The sequence below is a fragment of the Notolepis coatsorum genome (genome assembly GCF_963971535.1).
Source record: "Notolepis coatsorum genome assembly, chromosome: 16".
Lineage (NCBI taxonomy): Eukaryota > Metazoa > Chordata > Actinopteri > Aulopiformes > Paralepididae > Notolepis > Notolepis coatsorum.
The window spans coordinates 25,709,748-25,726,474 of record NC_140180.1 but is presented as its reverse complement, the minus strand read 5'-3'; the positions used below and the strand labels follow the sequence as shown (position 1 = coordinate 25,726,474).

Sequence of the window (16,727 nt, the reverse complement as noted above, 5' to 3'; positions counted from 1 at the left end):
TCACTTCACTACACTGTCCATCGTGACTGTGGATAGACACGCGGTACCTCTGTTACACTCACCCCCCTAATCTCACTCCACCCAGGGCATCCGGGTCACGGCACCACTGAAACCGGTCTTTTTTGACATGCCCTGAGTGGGAGTTGAACCCCGGTCTCCCGCGCCGCGGGCAGCATCACAGACCACTAGACCAAGAGGTGAATTCACTTCTTGGTAATGGGTCTGGAATGCCTCTGGGGAGTGAGTTTACTTGCAGTACTGCTTAACGTCCACAGTCACTTCACTACACTGTCCATCGTGACTGTGGATAGACATGTGGTACCTCCGTTACAATAGCATAGTTTGTTGTATAGATAGAATATACATTGTGTATTATGTTTAGTCTATAGTTTAGTTTATAGTTTTAGTTTATAGTCTATAGTTTATAGCTTATTTATAGAGTTAGCATAGCATAGTTTGTTGTATAGATAGAATATACGTTGTGTATTATGTTCAGTTTTATAGTTTATAGTTTTAGTTCATAATTTAAAGTTTATAGTTTATTTATAGCTTATTTAGTTCATAGTTATAGTTTATATTTATAGTTATAGCTTATAATTATAGTTTGTATAGATAGAATATATGTTGTGTATACTATGTTTACAGATACGGTTGAGGAGCCGGGAAAAACAAGCATCTCACGTTTTTCTGAATGTATGTACATTTAGAAACCTGTAACAATAAAATAATCTGAATCTGAATCTAAATCCATTCAATTTATTGACAAATAGGTGAGAATGAACGCGTCATCGTCAGTGAATAAAAAACAATTCCTATTTACATTTTGAATTGATTGACTTGAAATTGGACTGCCCAACCCTGCTATAGTACAGATAACACAGGCATGATGTTTCTAATGAGGCAAAAGCACCACTTTGAGATGTGTTCCTTACAACGAGAGCCTCTTTCATCCACAGGGACATGAATTATTATATTACAAATGTATGAAATCTTTAGATTGAATAATTTAAGAGGTAGGGGAACGGCTTACAGTAAACGTCATGGTATTAGTTGCTACAATGAAAACAACACGTTATCCCTAATTAATATATCTGTTGTTGATCTTGCACAAGGGAGATAGTATAAGGGTCTGGCTGAGGAAACTGGGCTACTGTAAGTAGGCATGTTAGTGTCATCTTGACAGCAACAACATTCTGATATAATGCAATCAAATGTCAATACCCAGATTTCTGATACTGAAACAAAGCCCCAATCATTAGCATATGACAAGAGTGGGCTGAATAAGTCTATACAGGATGTAACAATTGGGTCAGACGGTTGATCAAACAAGTCATCATTGGTGGACATCACATGGCAAGGAAGACTGCGGTCAATGGTTGTTTATTGCAGCAGTAAGGATTTGAAAACTACTGGGAATACAGCTTCTTGCTGTTACATTTTGGAAGTGTAGGTTGCATAAGATATAATTTTTTTGTTTTCACTCTAGGTCCTGTTGTACACCTGGCATTACTTAACATGTGACTTGGGATATTTATTTACATGACACCCTAGATCTTTAGGGCTAGATCTTTTTCAGCCTGAGGCCTAAATGGAATAATTTCGTCTCAGAGGCTCAGGCTCATTATACACATAGTACCTTTGTCATGTGGAGATTGTCCTACAACTAGTCTCAAACCAAAGTTTTCTTTGAATGATAAATGTTTTTACCAAACCAAAGAAACCAGGGGATCGTATGAATTAGATGCAGGCCAAGACGAGGACTAATCATCAGTCACAGTCAGTGGTATCTGGTTAATAATATTAATAATGTGTATATTATCAGCTGGATTAACTTTAAAAGACCAACTAGCAGGGAACATAAAACCATCCTGAAATGAAGTATGCATGCACTGACTCTGCAGTCATGTTGTTTGTGGTAACCAGAACCTTTGACTTGCTGCTATGCTGTTTTTGTTTCTCTGACTGTGGCCTGTTCGCAGATGTTCATTAGCATTTGGACAACCCTCTGTTCTCTGACCCCGCCCCCCCTGTGCTCGGGTTGGCTGATACTGTTACTGGAGCTGTCAGCTGCGCCGTCTAGTCCTGGCAGTGGCTGCTGGCGAGGAGCTGCTGTGTGTGCTGGTGCTGCTGGTGGGGGCTTCGCTGTGCCTTTGTTAGCTGGCTAGTAGGAAGACACCAAGAAAGACAGAAGAACCGCATCCATGAACAACTAGCATACTTTATTTTTTTTAGAAAATGATCATCTGTACGAATAAAATGGACTACCCCCTCGGAAGCCAATGCCAGCGAGTCCAAAAACAGGTAACGTGATCAAGCTGTTATTAACTTAATAAAACGAGGATATACGATGTCAAAAAAAATGAAACTAGCTAACGTAGGGGGCTAACTAACTTTGGTTAACAAGTCATGATGACTGACGTTCATTCATTCGGGCTGGTGGTGATTTCTTCCCTTTCAAAAGTGCTTGTTGTCCCTATAACCAGAGAACGTGATCGAAATCCTGCTTGTCTTTGTTTAACTGCTTAGGTGTCTTAACGTTAACTGTTAGTTTTAATAACTAAACTTGTTTTTTCTAAGCAACTTCTCTCTGACCTAGCTTTGATCTGGCTAACCTGCTAACATAGCTTATCATTCAACTTGAGGACGGAGTGAGCTAAGCTGCTAACTAACTGTTAGATGACTTTATTAATAAAGTGGTACGTTATTCTAGTTAATGTTAGTTAACCGTGACGTTACCGTGCTATAGCTTTCTAGTTTATACATTTCCAACAATGGTCATCCATCACCACCACCGTCACATAAAGCTGGTAACACCAACGACATGGTTGTAAAAACTAGTAATGTTCTAGATGATGATTGCGATTTTCGTTCCGACATTTGCGCTGCGATCACGTCATGTTATAATTTGATTAACGTTATCTTTTCGGTGTAACGTTAATGAACTTAACGACCATTAGTTCTTCTTACATTGTGTGTGGATGTGCAAGGGTTTGCTTTAGATGTGCTAATTATTTTCCCCTTCTTGTCTTTTTAACTGATTGTCCCGTGGTGTTGCATTTTATGTTGATCCGATTTCATGTTCGCGAGACACAATAGATATAAATATATATAATACCCAACGTTAGGTTACCTGGCTGCAGTGGGGGAGAATGCGAGGCTGATGACATCATCTGAAGATTTACTTAGGCTGAGAAAAGTCTCTGTCATGTCGTGGAGCTGTTTGCTTGTGAAGGAATGCACTCTGGCATTAATTACAATGTTGTGCATGGTTGGAAAGAATACATCGATGTAAACGTTTTGACACACCGTCTGATGACGGCTGTGTGATTCATTTCTCCCATAACATTCTATACTTTATTGTGCAGTGATGTTGGGTGCACTGGACTGCCAATCAAAGTTGTTTTTCTCTTCTATCTAGTGCCGTCCCTTTTGCAACAGAGAGGGGGCGCCCTTTTGAGTACGACCAAAGACATGTTTGCTGCAATCCAGCATCTAGAAATGGAACAACAGGGGGAGGAATGTGAGCAGCCAGGAATGTAAAGGAAGCACTGGCCATTGCTTATATTCCCCGTTTATATTATTGTGTGCATAGCTGCTTACTGTTTGGTTGCCATTCATTTTTAATGGCATTAATATCCTGATTGGCATGTAGTCATATAGGGGGTCACGTTTTGGCTCATGCTGTCAAAAGATGGACAGGCTAACCATCCCCTCATCAGTGTGTCATATGAAAAGAAAATGACACAAACAAATAAATCTGATATATAATGTTAGCCTATTGGGTGAAACTGGAGTTTACTGTTAATGTCACCCTATGTCCTTTGTGCTCAGACAAATAGGCATACAGATTAAAAAGGACCCTCGTAGATCCCAGGTTACCCAATTTAAAGTTTTTGCTCATTCCTATTGAACCACAGAGGATAAATGACAGGCATCCAAGCGTTCTTCTGAGCACATGACATTGATATGAAGAGCCGACATGCCTCTGGTCTATTCATGGAGGAGGCTGGTTAGAAGTGATGTTGTTATTGTGATGTGTCGGGGACAGTGTATGCCCCCTCTGTGCCACATCGCCTCGCTCTACCTGTCGGCTGTGATTTTGCAAGAGGTGCAGTATTGTTCCTTGGTGGTTTCGACCTGGTGGTTTGTTTGTGTGATTGTCTCTGCCCTTTCCGCTGCGCTGCAGCTGGTTGTTTTGCGCTTCTCCCCGAGTTCAGGTTGCAGAGCCAGTGCTTGTGTTCCCAGTGAAGGGGGGGACGTGTGAGTTAAGGCCGGCAGGACACTGGTGCATGATAAGTATGGAATGCAGATTGAATATCCCTCTCCTCCTCCTGCAGCCCGCCCCCTGCCCCCCCCCCTCTTTTCTCATTGCAGCCCCCTACTCTCTCCCTCCTATGATCCCCTCCCTCACACGGACACATTTACCCTTGGAAGACTGCTGCCATCGTTTTTCCAGTTCTTTGTTCTCTGATCACGCACAGACGCACTATACCGTTCATATTCGTTCACATGCAGGACTGCAGTTTTTTTTGGTTTTGTTTAGGCTATATGCCCGTTTACCAAAGCCTGTCTTTGTCTTTTGTTTCTTGTTGACACTTCTCCTGCATTGCATTGCTGCCTTGGATTTGGCTCTGATCAATAAACAAATGAATGACCTCCTGTGCTGTGGAGGCAGATTATCTGACTGCTGCGTACTTGCCAGTTGTTTTGCATGTCAAATGATCTGCAGTATGTTTTGTTTTTCCACAACAGCAGACCTCATGTGAATTTCTTTTTACAGCAGGTCTGTGTGAATAGACTAATTGAATTCAGCATTGCTCTATCATCATCATTCCAGCCTAGTCATCATACCATAACATAATATATATAGGTTTTTGGCATAATATAGCCTTTTTTATTCAGCTACATGAGTTGAGGCTCTGAGTATTTGATATTGACTGATTATTAATGTGACAAAATGTCCTACAAGTTTCCTCAAATTCTGATGACATTTGCTTTTTAAATGGGTGACACCTGGAGTACTCGGCTGAACAAATGCCCAACAGAAGTCACGCTTTCTGTAGTTGGCTAACTTACCGGGTCTGTGCTCGCCGCTCGGGAATGCAATGGGTTGGCTAGGTATAATAGCCTACTTGTCTGAGCATTACTCGCTCGTGTTACTGATCATTATCTGTGGATGTCGTTTCGTATGAAAATGCATATTTGCTGTGGAGGGGGCTACTTTTGTGGCATGGCGAATATTCATTTTCAGTCCTTCTTTCATTGAGAGGCTAGTATCGCAAACTTTTTTTTATAGTTTTTTTTCTAGAATATTCTGCGCCTTTCTAATTCCGTCTGTGCTGTGAGATCATTTGGATTATTTAGAAAAACCTGAATATCTTTTAGAGGTTTGAAATGTTTGGGAATTTACTGTGGTGAACTGTCAGCAGATTTAGTATAGACTGCAGGATGTGTCATTTCCTGCTGTGAGAACTGCTCAAAAGAACTGTAGTTCCTGTTTCTATCTCAACTAATTTCATGTCCAGACATGTTACTGGGCTTTAAAGCTGTTGATGTTTATTTTCTACTTCCATCTGGTCAGATATTGATGTTACAGTGAAGTTAATCTCTTAGGTTGTACAGTCAGGCGGTAGTTGTTGCCACGGCATTTACCCTTTATTACCCACTTTTCTCCTCATAGCCGAATTTCTACTGGAAATGATGCAATTTCTACCTATGATGCAAGACTGATGTTTTGACGTAAGGCAATTTGTCAGTCATATGGTGACGGACTGATGATTTGATGACCTATAGGCTATAGACTAGTAGCTGTGGTTCCCAAAGTGGGGTTCTGGGACCTGAAGGGGTCCCTAGCAAAAATTGCTAGGCTATTTAATTCAGTAGAAGTTAACCCAATGAAAGAATGACTATTCACTGACTATTCACGCTTCACTTCATCCATTGTTATCTCCCCACCCACACTTATGTAATTTTGGGCTAAATTGCTAAAATCTCCCCAAATCTCCTTTTTATATCTAGCTATCTGTAGATGCTATCTGTAGATACTAGCCTATCTATATCTGTACATATCCCTTACCTACTCTTACTAGTTACGCTGCTGGCCAGTATGACTACTACCATACTGTCTTTAACTTGTATCACTGTACATATTAATATTACAACTCTGTATATATCTGATTAGCACTACACTCTTTTTTTTTATCCACTTTTTCTCCTCCTATTTTCTTGTATTTTTTCTCCCATCCCAATTTAGTCATTATGCCAATTCCCCTCTCCCCTTCCTGGTCGTTGTGCGCATTTGCCCCCTACTTGCCGGTCTACGGAGCCCTGAAGTCTATCACATGCTTCCTCCGATACATAGGAGACAGCCAGCAGCCTCTTTTCACCTGACAGCGAGGACTCTCATTGGGTGAGTGTAACACGTGGGTGGGAGAGCACACTACCTCACCCAGATCCCTTCCTCGCTGTGCAGGCGCCCTGACCGACCTGTAGGAGTCGCTGTTTACAGCGACCAGATTACCACCCACCGGCTTCCCTCCCGCTGACACTGCCAATTGTGTCAGTATGACGACTGGCCAAGCCGGAGGCACCGCTGACAGCTGGATTCGATACCAGTGTCTCTGCAGTGGTAGACAGACGCTTAGTCCGCTGCACTACCCGGCCGCCACTACACTCTTTTCTTGTACTTTACTGTTACATTTGCACTCTGGTTGGATGCCAAACTTCATTTTGTTGTACTGTACTTGTGCTGTATAATGACAATACATTTGAATCTAATCTAAAAGATGGGATGGGAGTCCCTGGGATAGAATCTCATAGAACGGGGAACCGTAGCAGCAGCCAGCGTGGCTCTATCTGGGGGTCCCTGCGTTTGGGAACCACTAGACTAGAGTTGCTGCATGTTTTTGTCTCTTTATTTGTCTTTTCATTTGTGCTGCTGGATGGATGTTTTTCTGGGTCAGACGCCAGGTGGGTGTGTCGCCTGGTTGTCGATTCGTACTGAAATGTGATATATTTACAGTGTGGGGGAATCGAGCCGCAGGCAGGGTTCTTGTTGGGATTGGTGTTCGATCTGGGATGCAGTACTACTCGTCATTCCAACTTTAATATCCTGCCGTATCAGTCTTAAGTCATAGCCGCACACCACAACATCATGGCTTTTGAAATGCTGGCAACGGACCACGCATGCTTCCATGTTGAAATAATTAAGACCGAAGAAGACATGATTTGTTCTATAAAAGCATTCATCGCTACAATACAGGCCTGTACTGTTAATTCCCTTATGTGAAATTATGAGGCCACTAATAATCGGCAATGCTTGTTTAGACACACTTCTTTGAGTGCACTCTTGCCTATAGTAGGTCTTTGATTGCCAGACAGCTGTGCACTAAAGGCTCCGGAGAGAGAGAGCAGTTCTCATGTTCATTGACAGAGTAAAGTGGGTCATGGTCTGACCATGTCTCACTCTACATGCCCCCGACTCACCTTTTCCCTCCTTCTTTTCACCCCCCAAAAAAAAAATCAAAACACCATTATTGGCCTATATATGGGCGATGTACTGTAGTTAAATAACTGAAGTGTTTTTGATTTATTTTTGTATGTTTATATCTGTGTGCCGTCATGTATGTAACTACATGTCAGCCTGAGTTCTATATAGGGCGAGAGGTGGAGCCTCCTGCAGAATCACCCACTGCAGTAAGAAGTGAAATACCACACGGTGCTACCAGCCTGATAAACACAGTGCCATTTGCCAAAGAGCTGGACAGGCTAGAATTAAGTAACAAGCCTGGCCAGGCAGTCACCGTTCCCCACAGCTAGCTCTGACATAAGCTGAAGAGGCCCGTAATAATCCTAGATAGTAATATGTGCTGCTAAAAGGAAATTGTCTGCCAGCGGCTCTATAGCGCTTTGCTTTTTCCGAAGTGAACCGCTTGGCTTCTGGACAGACGGGCCTCGCTCTCGCATTTCACCCGGCGGGAGACGGGGTCCTAACCTGTGGCTGTGGTCCCGACTCCCAACACCTTTTTCCTAGAGGCCATTGTACAAGAGTGGGCGAGGTAATAAATGGCTTTGCCTAGTATGAGGGCAGGCCAGCTTCTCCCCCTCTCTGCATGGGTCTGTTTCTCTTGGCCGCGGCCTCTTCAGCCGAATCACTCCTCCTCCGTTCGCCTGTTTGGTCTCCCAACTCCTCTGCGAGGCCTCCTCCTAAAGCCCCCTTTTATCTTCTGCTCTCTTGCTCACTTCTTTCCATCTATGGTTCCTCCCTGTTTTGATTAGCAGAATCTTGGCATATCCTCCCCCCCCCCCCCCCCCGTTATTGGTTGGATGTTAAGCTACTTATTGTTTTAGTGTGCGAAGGCCCAGGTTCAATGTTCAGGTTCACTTCTCAATGCGTTGCATATGTTAGCCTAATAACTAATCCTTCTCGGTGCATCTACTGTACGCCTGCAGGACTGCAGTGTTGTCCACTGTGTGGTGTGAATGTGTCTGGGCGTCCTGTAGCCACCGTGTGAGTCAAATAAATGATTGCCATAACCTGATTATTCCCAGTTATTGGAGTATGCCGTGCACGTAAACGCGTACCTCTCGGGGGGGGGGGGGGGGGGGGGGGGGCCCTGTCGAGTAGCCTTGTTTGTTTGTTTTTGAAGAGAAAATAATGTGAGGAATGCTTTCCCTAGCCTGTAGTTCAGTTATTACAGCATCACTGCTGCTGTTTCTCCAGAGGGTTTGTTTGACGTCAGATTCCCAGCCCTGTCCACACACACTGGCTGTAGACGCTCATACCTAGCAGTAATCTGCAGTGGTGGAAAGTATTTTTACTGAAGTAATGTACTTAAGTACAATTTCGAGCTACTTGTACTTTACGTGAGTATTTTCATTTTAGGGAACTTTATACTTTTACTTCACTACATTTATCTGAACCCATCAGTTACTAGTTACTTTGAAGGAATAGATTTTGGCATAGAAAACATGGCAAAGGTTTATGAAGATTATATACTTTCAGCCTGTCAACTTCAAGAGCATAACTGGACCACATACGACGGCGTGAGTAACAAATTGTAAAGCGCTTTGGATAAAAGCGCTATATAAATGCAGCCATTTACATACCACTTTAACATAACCTTTAATCAGAGCAGCATAACTGGACCACATACTACTTTAACATAACCTTCAGAGGTCAATGGATCGAGGTTTGAATGCTCCCAAACACTGGAATACACAAACATTGTGTAGAATGCATACTGTTAGTGGTGCATGATATATCGGCTGCCGATATAACATCGGCCGATATGGTCCCCCTTTTTTTTTTTTTTTTTTTTTTTAATTACACGTCGGTATCGGGCCGATATTAAATATCTTTTAATTTATTATTTAACATGTTTTGGTCTTAAATTAAAAAAAATAAGTGTTTTCTATACAGAGACATAGGTAAATATCGGTATCGGCCAGAACAGCAATATTAATATCGCTTATCGGTATCGGCCACAATTTTCACATCGGTGCATCACTACTACATACTGTTACTTTAGATGACTTTTACCAGAGTACTAATTTATCTGGATATTTCTACTTTTACTTAAGTAAAGGAACTGTGTACTTCTTCCACCACTGGTAATCTCACACCGTTTGCACATTGACCCCAATATTGGCTTTATAAAAGTTTCGTCCCGCTTGTCTGCTTTTCAAAGATCACTATTTTTTTTTTTTTTTTTTTTTTTTTTTTTTTTTGTAACCACCTTCTCACCCCCCCTCCCTTCCCTGCCGTGTGTCCAGGTGATGGTGGGTGCCGAGAAGGAGCGGGCGTCGCTGCTGTTCATGAAGGCCCTGGTCAGCAGGGGCAGCGTGGACGCCGTGTCCCAGCAGATGGCCTCGCACCCCCAGTACTTGGACAGCTTCCTCCGCACACAGCACTACATCCTGCACATGGACGGCCCCCTGCCCCTTCAGTACCGCCACTACATCGCCATCATGGTCAGTGTACTGGCAGCATAAGCTTTCTGTCACACGCACACACACACACAGATTAGTACAATCCACCACCTGTCCAGTAATTCCTTCCACGTTGGAGGAAGTCAACAACACAGACGGGCCCTCAGGTGAACATATATGATTCAGGTGAACATGTATGACTCAGGTGAACATATATGCCTCAGGTGAATATACAGTATATGCCTCAGGTGAACATCTATGCCCCGGCAGGTGAACATATACAGGTGCAGCTCAACAAATTAGAATATCGTGGAAAAGTCTATATATTTAGCTGTATTGATTGATGCAGTCATTTGTGCAAAAGGAGCCCCAACCAAGTACTGAGTGAACATACATGAACATACTTTTCAGAAGGCTGACATTTCTATATACAAAAGAAAAATGTTAAATTTTTTTATTTTGTATTGGTGATACAGGATTTTGGGCTTTCATGATCTGTAATAATCATCCAAATTAAAACAAATAAAGGCTTGAAATATTTCACTCTGTGTGTAATGAATCTATAATCTACGATAGTTTTTTTTTTTTTAATTGAATTACTGAAATAAAATAACTTTTCCGCGATATTCTAATTTATCGAGCTGCACCTGTATGCCTCGGATGAACATCTATGCCCCAGGTGAACATAGATGTTCACCTGAGGTATATACTGTATTTGTCAGTAGTACAGATTGGCAATGCTGCCACACGGATATTTTCATTTTCCAAAAGTCTGGATTTCAGGATTTACCACGTGAAAATAACAACATCAATCCTATGGTGATATTTTTTTTTTAAACTCTTGAGAGAAGGTTTCCTGTTGGCTGCTGCCCCTCCCCCCCCCCCTCTCTCCCCTATAATAATACTGGCGCTTGCATGTTTGCCCAAATCCCTAGGAAATGCGATGCATGTTAAATGAAACAGCGGTTAATGTCAGTTGATTGATGACGTTTTCTCCACCTCCGTGTCTCACACTGTCCAGGCTGCAGCACGGCACCACTGTAGTTACCTAGTGTCCCTTCACTCGGCCCAGTTTCTGAGGGTGGGGGGGGACCCTCTGTGGCTACAGGGTCTGGAGGCAGCCCCCCCGCGCCTCCGCCACCTCGACCACATCAACAAGGTGCTGGCCCACCAACCCTGGCTCACCGCCTGCTCACACATCCAGGTACGGCCCAGTGCCCGGCATAACATGCCGAGGAACAACATAAGAACCTCAATGTTCTTGGTCTAGAATACCGTTCTCTGTAATTCACGGAGATAATGGCCATTATCATATGTGTTTGGGTGTTTATTTTTATTTTTTATGTCTGTGGCTTCCTGATGTCCTTGCTTCTGGTAGTTGTCTGACCCAGAGGTCTGTCCTGTGCTCTCTGTCGCCCCCCCCAAGACGCTGCTGAAGACGGGGGAACAGTGCTGGTCGCTGGCAGAGCTGGTGCAGGCGGTCGTGCTCCTGGCCCACTGCCACTCCCTGTGCAGCTTCGTGTTTGGCTCTGGCACGGGCGCTGACCTCGGCCCCCTCCCCAAAGCCCCCAACGGCACCCCACCGAGCTACTGCCACTCAGACGCTGCCAACGGCAATACCAACATGCCCCTGTCCTTCACTGCCCCCTCAGACCACGTCCCACGACGACGGGTAACGATTCAGATGCTCTTTTTTTTTTGTATTTGTGCAGCGACCGGCGCGATACCACCTTCCTGGTTTGCTCGTTGGTTTGTGTATGGATTGTAATTGTGTTGAGCTTGTGCATGGTTAAAACTAAAGAGAATTCACCACAGATATTCAGTGTTCACACCCCTCTGTTGGATTCATCTGATTCAGGAGCAAGAGTTTGCTCAACATGTCCTGTTCAAATTCCATCCTTTTTACATTGTTGTTAGGGGTTTATGTCTTTAAAGGTGTTGTTTCAAACTTGTTGTAATGTCATTTCTAACCTGATAACCCCTGTAAATTCCACAAGTTTAACCATTAATCGTCGTTTTTATTCTGCTCCGATTGAATAGCGCACAAAAAGAAAATACAGGATAGCCTGAATACATTTAGAAATAATTGTGTGGCACAATGAAAATGTGCAAAGGGTCAAAGGGCGGGAGAGGTCAAGTCAATTTTTTTTTTTAAACTAAAGTCCTTTCTTTGTTGCCTCGCCAGTCTCTGGACTCCAGCTATGAAAGGGTGTGTCTGAAAGAGAGGATTCAGACGTCTCAGGAGGACAAAGACAGGAGAGGAGAGCGGCTTCTACACTCCCAGCCACCCCAGCACACAGGTAGCCTACCGGGCAAATCGGCACAGGGCCATTTAATGCACACGCACACATATATATCACTCCCCATGTTTTGTATACTGGGGTGTTAAACCCATTGTTGAACCTTCTCACTCATCATCAAGTGTATTCGGTGACACCCTCTCCCTTCCTCGTGTCCCTCAGACATGGAGGAGGAGGAGGAGATGACGTACCTGGCGGACCCCTCCCGCTTCGTCACAGACCCTGACTTCAGCTATCAGGAGTTTGCCCGTCGGGAGGAGGACCACTTCCAAGTGTTGAGAGTGCAGGTGAGAGAATGCCACATGTGTGAATAAATCACCCGCAGGACGGTGTCGGGTGTCCGCGTGTCGGTACACTCGTCAGTACGAGCGGTAGAGTAGAATGTTGGTATGATGTTGGCTGGTGTCGTGTGTCCACGGGGTCTGCGAGTGGCCCTTTTTCACGACGAGGTCCAGTTGTCTTTTATTTATTTTTTATTTTTTAATCTTTTAGCATTTTTACAGCTTTTTCTGGCCACGCAGGACCAATAGAGGAGAGGGAGAACGGGAGGAGAAGTAGGGAAGACATGCAGCAAATGGTCACCGGGTGTGGGAAGCGAACCCGGGACGTCCGCTTCGCGACTCAGCGCGCTATGGTGTGCTACTGGAGCGCCCCGGTCCAGTTGTCTTTTAACTTGTTGTTTTTTAGTTGTTTTATGACCAACGCATACTTTTCAGACCTCCGCCAGTAATTGATTAACTTAAGTCGCAGGGCTAGTAACACCAAATCAATTCTGTGAGTGAAAATTGCAGCTGATAATTGCAATTCGTCTGCTTCCTGTTATATTTCCTCTTTAAATCTGCACTAAATGTTTTGTGATGTTTTTTTTTTTTTTTTTTTTCTATTTTTCTCTTAAATGCTTTTTATTATCACCTGCCCATTCTAAATGCAATTATTTTCCACACTGTCGGCACTCTTGTTGAAATGGCTTTGTATAATCTCTCGTAGTCTCGCTGCTTCATTTCGTGGTCCTTTAACGTAATGTCTCTGGTACCGGAACTGACCTGAAGTTAACTTGCTTGTTTATGCAGAATGACCTCGTTAAACTCAGACCGAGAATGTGTTGTATTGATTCTGCAGGACTATTCGTGGGAGGACCATGGGTTCTCCTTGGTCAATAGATTGTATTCAGACATCGGACACTTGCTGGACGACCGATTCCGGAGTGTGACTGCCCTCCCCTCGTCCCACAGCCCCGACCTAAAGAGGGCTATCTGGAATTACATCCACTGTGTTCTAGGAATTCGGTGAGACCAAGGCACTAGCTTAAACAAATTCTGACAAACTCATTGGACACAATATGTGAGAAATGCATGCTACTCCCACAAGTACTGTAGTCATAGCAACTATATATTTAACATAACTCACTGTGAATACCTAGGGTTTCCATAATTGTATTTATTAAATGTGTGTGTGGTTACAGGTATGATGATTATGATTATGGGGAGGTGAACCAGTTGCTGGAGAGGGATTTGAAGCTCTACATCAAGGCTGTGGCCTGCTTCCCAGACACCACCAAGACTCCAGTGTATCCACTGTCCTGGACGCCACTCAAACCCTCAGAGCGGGTAAAAAGGCCCTACCATTAAACTACTTCTGCTGTTGACTGTAGTTAAAGGTGCTATAGATAACTAGATGACTAGATGTCACTCTAGAGCACCAGCATGTCATTTATCCAATCTGGTGGATTCCACATAGGCAAATGGGAAATGCCTGCATCTTGTAAACGACAACATTCATTTTGAACCAGCACATTCTCTCTTTTTTTTTTATGATACATTCATCAATCATTTTCTGAGGCGGGAAAGCAATATTTTTATTCCACACCTTTCTAAAAGCTCTGTATGTATTATTTGATATAAAAATGAAAAAAAGATGACTATACATAAAAATGTTATCCATAGCACCTTTTAATGACTTCCCCCTTTTTATAAATATATTTTACAAGGCAAAAATCAGACGGGTCTATCCATTTATTTTTCTTTCTAAATTCTAGTAACATCTGAAGCTCCCTTAAACATTATCTCTCTCTCTCTCTCTCTCTCTCTCTCTCTCTCTCTCTCTCTCCCCCTCCCTCCCTCCCTCAGATACACGTGAACCTGCTCATCATGGAGGCGCGGCTGCAGGCCGAGCTCCTGTACGCTCTGAGGGCCATTACTCAGTACATGATCGCCTAGGTGCCTCGGGAGAGGTGAGACGACGTCAAAGATGGCCAACGGTACAGAGAGAGACCAAGCTACGAGATGAGAGGAGGATGGAAACTTCAGAGCGCGGGCCGCCGGTCGAGGAGACTTGAGCTCTTTTCGTAATTCATTCTTACCATTTCAAAAAAGAGAGTTTGTATTCTACGATGTATTGTGGCACAGATGCTGCAGTGGAAGATCTGCCAAAGCGCCTGAAATGATCTCCCCCCCCCCCCCCCCCCTTGCGCACGCGCTCTTCAGTTTCTGCATCGTGGAATCCTCATATCGAACATCTCGGCTCTCGATGGTTATGTGCAATTATTACTATAGTTATTTTAAAATTTGTATTGATATTGTTTTGTGTTCCGACTTAAATCTGTGGCAAGACAGAAAGTTGTTGATGGTTGGTTACTAGTGACCAATGCTCTCCTCTGTTGGTTTCTCAGTTGTCGTCGTCGTTGTTGTTTTTTGTTTTTCTATTTTCAACTATCCTTTTCTCCTTTTTTGTATGGAATGAATGAATGTTATTGGGAGACCTGGCCATGGTCTAGTTTTGTGACAATCCCAAGTCAGTGTTGGTGGAGGTGTTTTAAAACGGAGGCTGATGGACGGTTGTTCTTTTAACATTTCACACAGGGATACTGGTCAAGAACAAACACAAAGATGACACTGCTGGAAGGTATCACATAACCATAGTTTCTTTTAATAAGCACCTTTTTTTTTTTTTACTTTATATATTTATAACGCAAGGTAGCTCAGTGGTAGAGATGAAGACCCATGGTATGTCGGTCTGTCTTTTCTTGTTGTTTGGTGTATGACAGCTTTTGAGGCTGACTTGTCCCTCAAGTTTCAAATTTGGCTCCAATTGTGTGCCCCACACTGATTCTTATCTTTTTGGGTGAGACATATTTTTTTTGGCTAAATGTTATGTAAAGGCCCTGCCCTGGTTTCAGGCCAGTGTTGACATAGAAAAGAACTTGGTAGACAAATGTTTGCTCAACTATTCAAATTACAACTATCCAAACATTGGCGGCAGGGTATTTAAAGCAAGAAGAGGGAAGGGGTCAGTCAACTGTTATGTAGAGTGAAGAATAAGCTGAGCCATTAGCAAGTGTTTTTATATTGATGTGCTTTGGCAGAGATCAAATGAAGGAGTCTCCATCTCAAGACTGAATGTCTAGAAAACCTCAAACCATCCACCAAACTGCAGCGATGCACTAGATTCTAGTGGCCAGAAGGATGTCTGGGTGGGGATTGTGTGGTGACTGGTCAGCACTGCTCTGTATTTTACAACAAGAAAAAAAATGTGCCCAAAAGTAGATCTGCACTGGTTGTCAATTGATGTTGAAATTTGAATATTCAACATTGGTATATAGATTTATGAAAAAGCTCTTTATCAACATTGTATTTGGAGAGCTGTATGGATGCAGATTTACCACGGAAAGATCTATGGTACGATAACCTTGCAAAGCGGAACTATGTGCAAAAAAAAAAACTAAACTAAAAAATTTAATAAATTGTATCTTGTTGATTTATTTTTTATTATTTGTCTTTTTGTAAACTCTGGCGTAATATGATTGTTTGGTCTCTTGTCTCTGGGTTTGCTGCCAGAGTCTGCTTGTCATGCTGCCCCCGAGTATCTGCGATGCAGTGGTGTGGAGGATCACTCTTTAGGTTCTAGCTGTTTTGAAACTACAGCGTAGCGGGAGAAATGAACGTGCATATCAATAAGAAATAAAGGCGCTATAACGACAGGTGCCTTCAGACCCGACTGGAGCAGTGCTTGAGTGGAGGAACATGACGACTGTGGGCTTGACACCATGCGGTCCACGTGACTACGATGAAAGATCCCTGTTGGACAGTGTTACAAAGTGGCTTTTCCTGTGAAGACGAGAATCCTCTGAAAGCACTACAGCCCTTTCTTTTTTAGGTGTCATTGTCGACACCTTTTTGACTTCATTACAGCTATAAATGCCTGTTTCTCTAAGCCTCCTTACAAGCCCCAGCAACTCAACAAGAGCCTATGACACAGATGGATGTTACAGTTGTTCAAATTTACCACATAAATAAATGGACAACAAACTTAAAAAAGAAAAAGAAAAAAAAAATGAAAAGTGAAAAAGAAAAAAATATTAAATCTTTTGAAATGTGAAGACTGTTTTCTATAAAGATGTTATATCAAGTAAGTCTTGTCTTTTGTTTTCTGTTCCCAGAATCTGAAATTCCTTAGTGTGAAGGCGGAAGTGACATCTTAAACAGAACAGTCAATATAACA

General features: G+C 43.1%; 1 protein-coding gene across 1 annotated transcript; it reads left to right on the top strand.

The window, feature by feature from the left end:
* Positions 1 to 2,111: 2,111 nt before the first annotated feature.
* sesn4 (sestrin 4) lies at positions 2,112 to 16,626 on the top strand. The gene is made up of 9 exons (XM_084332477.1): positions 2,112 to 2,301; positions 9,775 to 9,972; positions 10,952 to 11,134; positions 11,357 to 11,602; positions 12,116 to 12,230; positions 12,393 to 12,517; positions 13,350 to 13,516; positions 13,693 to 13,837; positions 14,357 to 16,626. The coding sequence occupies exons 1-9, from the start codon at positions 2,236 to 2,238 to the stop codon at positions 14,444 to 14,446; spliced, it is 1,335 nt and encodes a 444-aa protein (XP_084188603.1). The 5' UTR covers positions 2,112 to 2,235; the 3' UTR covers positions 14,447 to 16,626.
* The last annotated feature ends 101 nt before the right edge of the window (positions 16,627 to 16,727 follow it).